Below are 13,947 nucleotides of genomic sequence, written 5' to 3'. Positions count from 1 at the left end.
TTTTTCAGTATGCAAGAGTTTTTGACTCCACAGCCAGTTGCTTAAAATGAAACAGAAAGGGCAGCCAGAGTACACACCCAAATGCAAAAAAGTAAAGGCAAACATAAAATAAACCACAAAATACCATGAACCCCAACAAAACCAAAGAATTAAAACCCAAAACCCCTGAACTTTATATATATATATATTTTTTGTTTTGTTTTAAAAGGGAGAACAACTGTTCAAAACCAATTGGGCAGTATGGTGGGGGTGGGGAGCAGTCCTACAGAAGGGGGCTGAGAACCTCCCCCTGGGAACAAAGAACAAACACAATACAAAGAAAATAACCACCAATGCTCCTGAATGGGTCAGGAGTCTCCAGAGAACAGATTGTCCCCATCCTCAAACTGGCTTTTTTTTTGTCTTTTTTCCCATTTTCTTCTTTTGTTGTTGTTGTTTTAGCACCTGTACAATAAAACTGTACCATCTCCAACCAGAGCCGGCCACGGCTGGGCCCCCCTGCCTTTGGATGGCACATACTCTCTACAAGGATTGTTCGGAAAAATAGCAATTGGTAGAAAAATAAGAACAAGAGTGGGAAAGACAATTCCACACACGGGGGTGGGGACAGGGATGCAGCCCAAGCTCCTCCCTCTCTCTCCCTGAAGTCAGACCCGGGTCCTGCCCGAGACCAGTCTGCTGCCCTCACCTAGAAAACAACTGAGGCCTGGCTTTCACATGTACCAGTCAACCCCAGAGCCCTCTGCAGATTCCGAAGAAGAATAGGGGGCAGAGGGAAAAGGAGGGAGATGAGAGAGAAGAGAGATGCGAGGGGTCCTGCCAGTCTGGTGATGGTGAGTGATAGGGGGCAAGGGCTGGGAGCTGAGAGGCTCGGTATCCAGAGAGGATAAGGGCAGACCGGGGTGGGGTGGCGGGGGAGGCAGGCGGGAGAGCTGCAGGAACACACCCATACCGTTTACTCTGAGGGGAGCAGTGAAGAAAGCGTGAGAAGGGCTGATCTTATCCTTCAGGCCCACTCTCAACTCTCCTCCATTAGAGTCACTCATTAACCCCTCACTCCCACAATCCTGTCCCTTCATCAGTAAACACTAATCTCAAGATAGCAGGGCTGCTGCAAAGGGTAGGGGGTGGTGAAACAGAAAAAAACTGGGGGTAGGGGAGCACCAAAGCCTCAGGATTTACCCCCAACCCCCCAGCCCTGGGCCAGCACCAGCTACCTTCTTTAGTTACAAGTGTGGATGGCCCCCACCTCTCTCCACACCCTCCCCAGTGGGGTTGGCAGGGAGGGCGGGGGGACCCTGGGAGTAACTTTGTCAGAGGGAGGGAGGGAGCAGCTCCAGAGCTTATCAAGAAAAAAAAACAAAGAAAGGAGGTGAAGAAAGTCCCTCAATACAAGTTGTCTCAAATTATCACAGTGATACAGACTTATCAGAAACCAATGAAATACAAATTAAATACTAATAAAATAAATACTATGGAAGACAGAAGAACGCAGGGGAATGGAAGGGGCGCTCAGAGATTTAGGCTTTTCTCCTTTCTCCTCCAGACAGGCCACGGCCATCCAGGGCCCAGGTTTGGTCTTGGTCATATACAAGGAGGCCAGTCCAAGGGACCCTGGTGCCATCTCCCACCACCCCTCGGACCTCTTGTCCTCAGATGTGGAATTTAACTTTCCACCCCCATTACCAACCACACAACAATAACGATGACAGGGAGATGTGAACTAATTGTAACCCCTCCCCAAAAAATCCAGTCACTAATGCTGGCATTGATAAGGCGGCTTCTTGTTGGTCCATATTATTGCCTCATTCTGGTGCTCGGTGGGGAAAAACATGGGAGGTGGGGAAGGGTAAACTTGGGAGGAGAAAGAAGAAAAAGGAGGAGCTGTTTTCCCCCGTCAACTGTTCCAAGGGTGGAACTCCACCTCGGACCCCAGGAGCCGAATTATCTCTGGCTCATACCGCACCAGCTCCACAGTCTCAGAGGAGCCTGGGGGGCATTCGTCCATGCCCCCAGGCCTCTCAGCAGGGGTCAGCAGCTGACTGGAGGCCACCTGCCTGTAGAACTCAGCCTTGGGCAAGGTGACAATTTCAAAGTGCGGGAACCGAGCCTGAAAGATCCTTGAGGAAAGCTTCAGCCTCTTCAGGATGTCAGTAAAGAGAAACCAGTTGCAGGGCCTGGAAAAGGCAAGGATAGGAGTTAGGGAAGGGGGCTGAGGGGAAGGGGCGTGCGTGCCAGGAACACTCTGGATGGCCCAGGATGGCTGCCAGTCTGGCTACCCCTCCACAATACCAGAGGCCCCTTGGACGTAGCTGAGGCAAAAGTTTTCTGTTGCCCGCTCCAATGGCTGGCCCAACTTTCAACCGAATGGCGAGCACTCAACCCATGACTGACCTCTTCCACAAAGTGGGAGCAGGAGGAAAAGAGGCCTTCCAGAACCTAAAACTCCTAGCAGGCTTCCCTGGGCCTTTATCGGCACCATGACCTGTAATATACCATATGCTGGGACCAGTTCTCCTCCCCACCAACACTTGCCAGCCCGAGCTGGTTTCCCTTTCCTGTTCTCACTCATGCTTCCCCTGCCTCCTTGTTTTCCAAGATCTTCCCCAGCAGAGGGGGGCCATGGAGAAAGGCCGAAACTGCGGGTAATCCAAAAGGCATTTCTCTTTGGCTCTGGAATGCATTAGAGAAGTTTTTTCTCCAGCGGCAACACGGCAGCAGCACCATCGTTTCTGCAAGGCCAGAGCTCACATTACAGCCAGCCTGCCTTTGCTGAGCATACCCGACTGGGTGGCAGCCTGGGGACAGCTGGGAGGGGTGCTGGAGAGGCCAGTCATAGGCCAACTGCTTGCATTGACTACACCAAGAAGAAATCCTGCATCCCCATGTCAGTGGTCCCTGTTTCCAGAGCTTTCCCTTCTTGCCATTCCACTGTCCCACGTCCAGCCTTCCCTACTTTTGGCCTGGACTATATCACATCAGCCTCCTAACCAGTTTCCTGCAGCCAAGAATCATTCTTCTGCCCCCGACCCTCACTGGATCCTGTTATTATTAGTTTTTTAAAAAGAAAATCTGACCTGATCACTCATTCCTTAAACAGCTTTCAATGGATCCCCAGTACCTTCAGCAAAACAAAAACAAAACAAAAAACTTCCAAATTCTTTCACATATTATGCAAAACCTTCCAAACATCATGACCCCATTCAACCTCTTCAGCCAAATATCCACCCAACAGTACCCCACCCCACCAGGTGCCAGCCATTGGGAGAAGGACTAGCCCTGTTTTCTGAACTTTCTAAACTTGTTATATCTCAGTGCCTTTGCTTGTGCCATGCCCTCCCTCCTTCTCTCCTCTCTGGAGCAGCTCGGACGCCATATCACCCGCGAAGCCTCTCCTCAGTGTAACTGGTTACTCGTCTCTGGCGCTTGGTCCACACCCCTAGTACACGGCTTATAAGGGAACCCATTTCAGAAAACATGCAAAAAAAAACGTAAATGGTGGTTCTCTCTGTGGCATAGGAATGGGGGCTTGGGGTGGAGTGGACTATTATTTTTCACTTGATACTCTCTCTTCTGAACTGTTTGAGTTGTTTGCAATAATAAATCTGCTTAGGACATTTGGTCTCATATTACAGTTAACTGCATATCTGTCTATCCCCTCCACTAGACTGCAGACCCTTTGAAGGTCAGAGCTGTATTCTGGTCCTCAGCATATGACCTGCTGCAAATGCGTAAGATGTGTTTATAGAATTGAAGGTTCTATACAGCACCTAAACCCACAATTCTTATCCCTAAAATGCAACATTCCATCCAAATAAGTGCAAACTCTGTCATCTTACACAATCAGGGACTGGAGTGTCCTGGGTTAAGAGAAAGAGACCACATATGTCATACACTTGGACCAGCAAAGAATGGAAACCTCCCAGAACACTGACGCTAGTGATCAGCATTCAGTTTTGCTTTGATGCTGCAGAAGGCACTTCTGAACCCTGCAGGGCCTCAGAGAAATCATTGTTCTATACCCCCCACTTCTTGAAAAACGTCAAATTTTCACATTGTGCTGCAGTTGTGGGGAAGGGCCGATTCAGCACAGGTGTTAGTAGAGTTAACACCAGGAAAACCAACATGTCCCACACCAAACTCCTGACCAAAAACCTGCCTGCCAGCCTGCTTGCCGAGGGGCAAGCAGCCCTGGTTGTCTGTGTTCTGTCTGCACCTAAAGCACACTGCCCTGGTCCTTTTACTGCCTGGGCCCAAGATCCAGTTTCAGAGAAGGAGGTGCTTAATACTTTGGAGGAATTAATTAACTGTGCAATACTATATCCCAGAGGCCCTGCCCCGCCCTCAGGGATCAGCTTGTGCCCAGAAGAATAAGGACCAAAAGCCCCTGAAACTTGATCCATACTACTGTCATCATATAGGCTATTTTTATTCTTATCAGGCCACAGGGGGAAGGGATGCAAAGAAACTGTGGTTGAATGGTTATAGTCCTCAATGAAGGGCCTAGCTCCGAAGGGTTCCTAACCCATCGTCCACCCCTCTCTGTATCACGTGCACTTCATGGGCTTTCCCTTTTTTTTTTAAAATAAAAGAATCTGCTATTTTAAGAATAGATATCAAAGGAAAACCATCCTTAAAGGTGTTTCAAAGGCATCTGAAACATGTGAAGAAGACACCAAGAAGAAGAAACTACTTGGTCAAGGCTCAGAAAAGAGGGAAAACTCATCCTGCATCCTTCCAGCCAGCACTGCCGCTCTGCCACACAGTGAACCCAACAAGGTCCGTGGCGCTGCAGGCCGTCCAACTCCCTTATGAATCACCAAATAAAGATTAAATTTGGTTCGGTCTAATGTTAAGTGTCAGGTAAATGCTAATCTCCAAAAATGGGTGATCCCTGTTATAATATACAGGCTAATCGGACATGACAGCACCGATGCCATCCTCTCACCAGCATTAAGGCGAGGAGAAGCCAGCCTGTGGATTACCTAAGGACCCCCGTGGCCCCATAGCTATGGCAACCATATGTCCTGGCTTTTCCAAGAATCTCAACTTCAAATACTCTGTCTAGCGGTCCCTAGAAGCCACAAAAATGTTGCAGAGATTCTAATAGTTCGTCAACCCAAATATCTCCCAGATCACCTCTTATACCCAGGAACAGCACAAAAATCCTTTAGAGAGTGAACTTAGACTTGGGGTTTGGGAAATAAGCACAGTCAATGCATCTAGAGCTTTCAGGCTCTACTGTGAATATAACCAATCTGGGCTGGAAAGTCAGGCTGGCCTTGGTCATATATCATTGTTCTCAGGCTCCAGTACTTATTCTCCAGGTCTCAGCTTCCTTCTGGAGAACTCCACCCTTCCCAGGGAGGCAGGCCAGGGGTCGCCAGGATTCTGGAACTTGGCCCCGATAAATCTCTTAGACACTTACCCGTGGGACACTGACACTTGCAGGTTGTAGCACGGGAGAAGAGGCTTGTCTGAGAGCTCAAACATAAAATCATCCTTTTCCCCATCGTCTTCGTGATCAGAGTTCCCAGGGGGATTATGTAGGAGGTCACAGGCAAACCCCTCTTTTTCCTCTGGATGGAGAGCACACAGGGTATTAAGACTTAGCTACATGCACAAAACCAAAGAGCAGAAAGGCTCCAACAACACAAAGGGGTATGAAGCTGGGTGATTAGAAGATAAACAAGCCTACAGACCCCCGTCCGGGGCCAAGTTTCGATGATCCTATGGCTCCCATCCTTGCAAGGGCACGTGAAAGTTCCAGCCCTGGAAGATGGTCGTGTTTGGTGGCCAGAGATTCATTATACTACTCTGCCTTTCAGTTGGAAAAAAAGCAAGGTGATGTGAAGGATGAGCTGTTCAGCTGTTGGAGATGAAAGCCTGAAGATACCGTCACAGTCAAAGGCAAGGTAAAAACACTTGTCCTTCACTTCCCCCGGTTTTCCCAAACCATTCCAACTACTTGCTGGAGTCTCCAAAAGCCCAGAGGGGGCCCAGCTGGTTCCCTTCCCCAGACACAAGTTTGGATTTGGTTTGTTTCACTCCATCCAAACCTTTCCCTACTCCAGCTTCCCCTAAGCTTAGGGGTGGGCACCTCGTGTCCCCTGGCCTGATGGTGCATGATAGATGACTGTCGTGGATAAAGACTCACTGCTCCTTCAAGTGAGGAAAGCTTGGGCCATAAGGCTAAGGGCTCAGGAGACAGCAACTATCTCAGAAACTCTGCGCATCGTGGGGCCCGGGGAGGGAGGGAATGGCAGCTGCTAGATGAGGGGCTGGACCCCTCCTGAGTGTCAGCAATACCAGAAAAGGTGACAATGTGCATAGGGGCAGGGCTTCTGGGAGGGTTAGTACAAAACAAGGTAGGAGAAAGGGACCTTGGAGGGGAGAGAACTAAAAATGAACACCAGGGGTGGGGGTGGTAGAGGGCTAATGATAGCTTTGTCCAAATAAGTGGCATCTCCTAGTTTAGGCCAATGTGTTCTGAGTCTGGGGGAGGCATGTACTAGAGTTTGGGCTAAAAGAGTGTATAAACTACTTGACAGGAGAAGAAAAGGTACTTCCACAGGGTCACTCCTGCCTTTGAGAAGAATTAGTAAAACCCCAAGCAAATCCCACATCTCTGAGACATAGACAGGGTGGGGGTGGGGGTGGGGTGGGAGTGGGGGAAGAATCCTTCTGCAAGCTTACCCAATACGGAACTGCTGTAAAAGTCCCAGGATACACCAGGATCACCCTCTGCCCGACCCTGAAGATCTGAGAGATGATCTGATAAAAGAAGAGAAGGCAGTGAGCCAAAAAGGGTATGCCGGATAAGAAATCTAAAAGCAAAGTACGTCCACATGGGGCTAGGAGAATGGGAGAAGGGAAGGACCACAGGAGGGTCTGGGAGTGTTGAGAGTGATACACTTCTGGCTGTCAATCAGAGGTTGCAAACCAGCATCCAGGAGCCAAATCTAGCCATGACCACCTGGGGTTTGGCTCGCTGTATATGTGTATGTGTGTATAAAATTAACATCCATCATTTTAAAATTGAGAGGTTTCACTTCAAATCCAGATTTCCAAGTTTTCTTGAAAAAAAAAATCAGAAGATCTGGTAACACTGCACCCACATTCCTGCATGTCAACAGTTGGCTGGAGGATAGGCGACATGTGCTGTTCTCCAATTCAACAGTCCCCACCCAGCCTGCTCAGCTCTCTTACATGATCAGCCTCAAGGCATTTAGGTCTGGAATCCCTGCTTTAAATGGTGTTGGTAATTACTCTGCAAGCAGAATCCTAGAACTAGCCCTATACTTTAGTTCCCTGCTGGGCACAATATTCACTTATCCAATCATGATCTCCCCAGTTCGAATTAAGATAAGGAAGCACGATTCCTGCTTCATCTTTAAACAAGTATCTGGCAGACAGCCAAGTTTATCCTCACAAAACTCTCCTGCTTCCACTCTTATAGGCCCAAAAGAATTGAAAACAGGTGTTCAAACCAAAATTATACCTGAGTGTTCATAGTAGGTCTATTTACCATAGCTCCAAAACTGATACAACCCAAATGGCACTCACAGCTGATAAAGGGATAAACAAAATGTGGTATATCTATACAATGGAATATTATTCAGGCATAGGCAGGAATGAGGTGCTGATACATGCTCCAATTTGGATGAACCTTGATAATGCTGTACTAAGTGAAAGAAATCAGACACAAAAGGCCACATATTATATGATTACATGTATATAAAATACCCAGAACAGGCACATTTACAGAGACAGAAAGCAGATCGGTGGCTGGGAGGGAACAGGAAGTGACTGCCTAATGGGTACAGGGTTTCCTTCGGGGGTGATGAGAAAATTCTGAAACTCGATAACAGTTGCACAGCACTGCGGCTGTACTTAATATCACTCGACTGTACACTGTAAAATGATTAGAAGAGTAAATTGTGTTACAAATATATTACCACAATAAACAATATTTAAATCACCTTTTGCTTACTTGATATGAGGACATTTATCAGGTCACCACTTAGCCTCCTTCTTTCCTAGCTAAGCATCATCTAGTAAAACTGCTTCACTACTCAGCCCCACATGGACAAGCAGGTTTTCATGACAAATTCAATTGTGTCGTCTGTGGGCACATGGCCCAACAGTTACCAATATGCTACCTAGTACAGTTGGCAAGATGATTTAGCTATGTATGGTTGCCACCAGCCCTTAAGTGACACCTGGACAACAGGACAGGAGAGTCCAAAGGGCACAGATGAGGTGAGGGTGCCCCCTGAAAATGAAATCCCAGGAAGAAGTGAGCAGGCAGCCACTCTTAAAGGACCAGAGCTCTTTTCCCCTGATGGAAAGTACTACTGCACTCCAACATCCCTTCACACATGCTATCAGCAAAAATACCTATTAGCTGTTGTGACCTACTGAAAGAAGTCCTTTTTTAGCAACCTTCTAGGAGATGAAGGGCTTCTTCCAGTAGGAAAAGGCAGCCAGAGAGAAGCTTTCAAAGTAATGGCTGAGCAGCTGGAATGGAAAACCTTTATTCAAGTGCAGCAGGTCTTTTGTGCATTCTATGAAAAAACTCTGAGGTCATGACTGCCAGCTTAAGTGCTCTCTGGTACCCTGTGCCACTTGAGAGTTGACAGTAGTTTCTTCCTAAAGCATTTGTCAGTTAGATATGTGTCTATTCTTTGCCTAGCCCTGTACTAGGTGTCCTAGGACATGAAGGAATGAGATCGTAAATTGCCAAAAGGCAGGGACCATGTTTGTCTTGTCCACCATTGTCTCCTGCATATCTAAGCCCAGATGCCTGGCACATATGAAAAACATCATAAATATGTGGGAAAGAAAGAAAAAAAGGGAGGAGTTACCACGAGGCAAGACTGTAGGCTACAGGTGGCAAGCACAAGGCACTCCAGCTAAATCCAGCCTTCCGCCTTGTTTTATCTGGCCCAGCACCTTGTTTCTACCTGGCAGCAGCACCGAGCTCTTGCTTAACTGTTAAGGAGTACTTACATTTATATAGTCATAAAATTGCATTTCGCCCTTTGAAGGCAACTGTGAGGCTGATGTGGCCCCTGGTCAAAATGAGTTTGACACCCCTGCATTAGACTGCAAAGTAATGTGCTTGCTTAACCATCATGCCCAAACCTATGCATTCAAATGACTGCTGTCCCTCCCCAAAAAGGTCCGCATGAGGGCTCCATCAGAGCAGCCCTAGGTCACCACATTCCTATGGCTGGAATCGCCATCAGGGCCCCCTGGCACATTCCTCTAATTCTCCTCACTAACAACAAGTCTTTGTCATTTGTAGGTGAATTTATCTTTTTGAGACAGCCAGAAATTAATTGGCATGAGCAAAGATGCAAAAGTCAGAACAGGCCCATGAGTGGCACAGAAGAAGAAACTGCAAGGTTTGCTTGATGGTGCAGCTTCAAGTCACCTTTCCTCACAGGTCTTCACAGACAATTAGGATGAAGAGTGACTTTCCTTTTCCTTGATTCTCCCTTGCTCCCTCCCACAACTTTCAGTCAAGTGTAGATAAACCAGGCGAAACTGGGGAGCAAGACAGACCACCCAATCCAGGGTTCCAGTGCTGAGAAATAAAGCCTCAAAACACCAATTGAAAACACCTGTGGGGGTTGAGGGAGCAGGAGAAACTCCCAACCTCATAGGAGAGTTAATTGGAGAGACCCACAGGGTCCTAGAACGTGCAAAAGCCCACCCACATGGGAATCAGCACCAGAAAGGCCTCGTTTGCTTGGGGGAAGCAGCAGAAGGGACTGAAATGAAGGAAGCAGCAGAAGAGCTGAGCAAGTGCCATTGTTCCCTCTTGGACCACGCCCCCACATACAGCATCACAACCAGCAACTGGGTTGCCCCACTCTGGTGAACACCTAAGGCTCTGCCCCTCACTACATAACAGGTGCGACCAGACCCACCCAAAAATGGCCCAAATGAAAGAACAAATCAAAGCTCCAGAACAAATACAACTAAGTGACGAAGAGAGAGCCAGCCTACCAGATGCACAGTTCAAAGCATTGGTGATCAGGATGCTCACAGAATTGGTTGAATTTGGTTGCAAATTAGATGAAAAAAATGAAGGCCACGGTAAGTGAAATGAAGGAAAATACATAGGGAACTAATAGTGATGGAAAGAAAACTGGGACTCAAATCAATGGAATGGACCCAAAGGAAGAAAGAAACAACCAAACAGAAAAGAATGAAGAAACAAGAACTCAAAAAAAATGAGGAGAGGCTTAGGAAACTCCAGGGCATCTTTAAATGTTCCAACATATGAATTATAGGGGTACCAGAAGGGGAAGAGGAAGAGCAACAAGTGGAAAAGTTATTTGAACAAATAATAAAGGAGAACTTCCCCAATCTGGCAAAGGAAATAGACTTCCAGGAAGTCCAGGAAGCTCAGAGTGTCCCAAAGAAGGTGGACCCAAGAAGGATCACACCAAGGCACATCATAATTACATTAGTCAAGATGAAAATGAAGGAGAGAATCCTAGGAACAGCAAGAGAAAAGGAGGCAGTCACCTACAAAGGAGTGCCCATCAGACTGTCAGCTGATTTCTCAAAAGAGACCTTACAGGCAAGAAGGACCTGGAAAGAAGCATTCCAAGTCATGACAGGCAAGGACCTACATCCAAGATTGCTCTATCCAGCAAAGCTTTCATTTAGAATGGAAGGGCAGATCAAGTGCTTCTCAGATAAGGTCAAGTTTAAGGAGTTCATCATCACCAAGCCCTTATTATATGAAATGTTAAAAGGACTTATCTAAGAAAAAGAAGAGAAAAAATATGAACAGTGAAAGGACAGCAAACTCACAGTTATTAACAACCACACCTAAAATAAAAACAAACCAAGAGGACAGCTAGATCAGGAGTGGAACCATATAAATGGAGATCATATGGAGGGTTAGCAACAGGGGAGTGGGAGGAGGAGAAGGGGGGAGAAGGTACAGAGAATAAGTAGCATAGACGGTAGGTAGAAAATAGACAGGGGGAGAGCAAGAATAGTATGGGAAATGTAGAAGCTAAAGAACTTATGACACATGGACATGAACTAAAGGGGGGGAATGTGGGTGGGAGAGGGTGTGAAAGGGTGGAGGGGAATGAAGGGGGGGAAACGGGACAACTGTAATTAATAGAACAATCAATAAAACATATTTTTTAAAAAGCTGAAGACTGGTACTGAACAAATCTTATACACACACAATCCACAGCAGCACTAGTTACAATCACCAAAAGGTGGACACAACCCAAATGTCTCCCAACTGATGAATGTATAAGGAAAATGTGGTATATCCATACAATGGGATATGATTCAACCTTAAAAGGAACGAAGTAATGAAACATGCTACCACATGGATGGACCTACAAAACATGCTACTACATGAAAGAAGTCAGATACAAAAGGCCCTATATTGTATGATTCCATTTATATGGAAACTCCAGAATGGCAAATCCATTGCAACAGAAAGTAGATGTGTGGTTGCCAGGGGCTGGGGAGAGAGAGGAATGGAAAGCAACTGGTTAATGGGGTATGAGGTTTCATATTTGGGTGATGAGAATGTCTTAGAAGGAGAAAGAGGTAGCGGTTGTACAACACTGTGAATGCAGTAAATGTCACTGAATTGCTTACCTTTAAATGGTTAATTTTATGTCAATTTCACCTCAATTAAAAAATGTTTAAGTACTGGATGTAAGCGGTCACCCTGGCAATCAGTTTCTTTATTTCCCAGGGGGCCAACATACCCCCTCCCCATCTCCTCCAATCAAGTCACCAGCTGAGAGACATGAAAGGAGGGAAAAACAAAAAAACAAGTGGCCTTCAGCATGGTGGGGTCATATGGCGAGGTCTCTGGCAGAAAAAAACAAAAACCTGTGATTCAGTGACCTCAAGTGGTAAACTGCTAACCTGTTCATCAGTGGAAGGAAAAGCAGTCCCAATATTTTCTCCAATGCCCCAAACTAAAGTGTGACAACACCTCCCTGCACAGCCACCACATTGTTTCAGACAAAGGAGGAAAAACGAATCTGCTTTCCCTTGGCTAGCTTGGATACTCTCCCCTTCAAAAGGTCAAAGGCAAATCAGTCACACGCCTGCCTGTCATTTGGCCTGAAGGAGGAGGTCTTCCGAAGGTCTCTGGGAGGGTTTGGATGGCTTGGTGCTCCAGGACATAAGACAAAGGGCTCACTATCTGGCTTCCAGGATCCAGCATTGTACCCAAGACTTAACAGGTGCTCAATAACTGCATGGTTCAATAAATCAATGGAGTGCCAGTACATCCTTCATGACCTCAGGAGAAATGGGTCTCACTTTAAGCTAACCCAATACAGAAAATGCACATTTACAACCCAGATGAATATCAACATCTGCTTTACAAAAGGATTCACTACAGGATACCTGTAAATAGTGACATTCCTTTGGGTATTTAAACAAGGATTTGCTTTCCAGACTCTTCCAGAACAGGGGCCTTGCACAAAATAAGGGAAGCTGTACACAAGGCTCAATCCCGGGGCTCTTGCTCACCTTCTCTGCCTGCAGAAAGTGAAGCCCTTTGCAGCCTATGAGAATTTGCCTTCATTTTCTGCCCAGTGGGATCTCTACTAGGGGAGGAAGAAGACAGTCTACAGAGAGTCTGGTCAGGCAAATGCTTGGGGATGAAAAGCAAAAAGCTGTAACAGTACCTCGGCCAGGCAGGGACAGTAAAAAAAAAAAAAGTCCCAAATGCATAGAGGTGTAGGGGTTGGGAAAGTGGGGTAGTGGAGGGAACTTCCTCTCCAGCCTCCAACCTCATGGTGCTTCCTGTAGCCACTATGCCACTATCCAGTGCCTTCTTGAGTTCTGGGGAGGAGGGGTACCAGGACAAAAAGAGAACTACTAGGTCAAGGAATCAAAAAAGGGGCCTGATGATGGCTGCATAATACTGTGACTATACTAAGCGCCACTGAATTGTTTACTTTCAAATAGTTGTTAAGGTGAATTATACCTATTTTTTTAAAAAGGCCCTGAGTACTGTCCTCTCATGCCCCCCAAACAGCCTTCGGACCCAGGGTCCCCCTCCTGGAAGTCCATTCACTTCTGCCAGTGCCTGCCTTCCTGGGGTGTTGGGCCCAGGTCCTGGCCCTGCTTGTTAGCACTCTCTCCAACAGCCAGACAGAGCTCTGCTTTTAATGCCACTTGACATTTACATGGAAAAGATGTGGCCCAGTTTTAACACTCCCTTCAGCTGCTGGCCCCCATTGTAAAGCAACAGCTCCATCCCATAAAGTTGAGAAACAATGTCAAGATTTGAATGACGGTGTTTAGCTCGGAGAAACTAGAAAGTGTGTGAATTAAGAAAAGTCTTCTCTTGCTTCTGCAACAGGGACTAGCATTAGAGTTGGCTTAAGGACACATCAAAAAACTGAATAGTAGTTGGGATGAGTTAATGGAGATGAAAAGAGAAAAAAGTGTTTCTTTCTAATTTCTTACCTACTTAAACATGGTTTCAACATTCAAACTCCTTTTACATTTTGGAGAAGGGGTCAGGGAAGTAAAGAGTTCATCAGCTTACTCAGGTGGCCTGAGAGAGCTGTATGGGGACCCAGAGGGCCCTGAGACCCTCCGGAGGACAATCTCTAGTCCACGGAGGCCTGGACTAGAGCTGTTGATCCGAGAAGGAGCTTCACAGTGCTGTTTTTATCAAGTTGAGATGCTCTTGGTGGTCATGTGGGCCAGCTTTATCTGGGAATTGAGTGCCGTGAAAACAACTACATACGTGTGTGTAAGAGGGAGTACATGTAGGGTACGGTATGTGGGGGGAGGCCCCGAGCCCTGCCCCCTGAAGATGGTTCAGCTAAAGGAATAGGTATCATCAGTGAACCAGGAAAATAACTGAATGAGCATCACAAAGTGCCTCTTTGCCTCAATAACAGGGGCCTGGGACCCCAGAAA

At 46.8% G+C, this 13,947-nt stretch overlaps 1 protein-coding gene across 8 annotated transcripts in view; it reads right to left on the bottom strand.

Annotated features, from left to right (window-relative positions):
• BCORL1 (BCL6 corepressor like 1) overlaps positions 1–13,947 on the bottom strand; it is a 65,564-nt gene continuing 51,617 nt past the window's right edge. For all 8 annotated transcript variants that reach the window (XM_037059307.1, XM_037059306.1, XM_037059313.1 and 5 more), the window contains 3 exons: positions 6,697–6,774; positions 5,429–5,579; positions 1–2,177 (listed from right to left, as the gene is read on the bottom strand). In XM_037059307.1, coding sequence (XP_036915202.1) covers positions 1,898–2,177; positions 5,429–5,579; positions 6,697–6,774 — 509 coding nt within the window. In that variant the 3' untranslated portion in view covers positions 1–1,897. The remainder of the gene's footprint in view (positions 2,178–5,428; positions 5,580–6,696; positions 6,775–13,947) is intronic.

The sequence above is a fragment of the Sturnira hondurensis genome, unplaced genomic scaffold (assembly GCF_014824575.4).
Source record: "Sturnira hondurensis isolate 20B ecotype Veracruz unplaced genomic scaffold, ASM1482457v3 Scaffold0010803, whole genome shotgun sequence".
NCBI classification, from domain to species: Eukaryota; Metazoa; Chordata; class Mammalia; order Chiroptera; family Phyllostomidae; genus Sturnira; species Sturnira hondurensis.
This window is presented reverse-complemented; position numbering and strand designations above follow the sequence as displayed.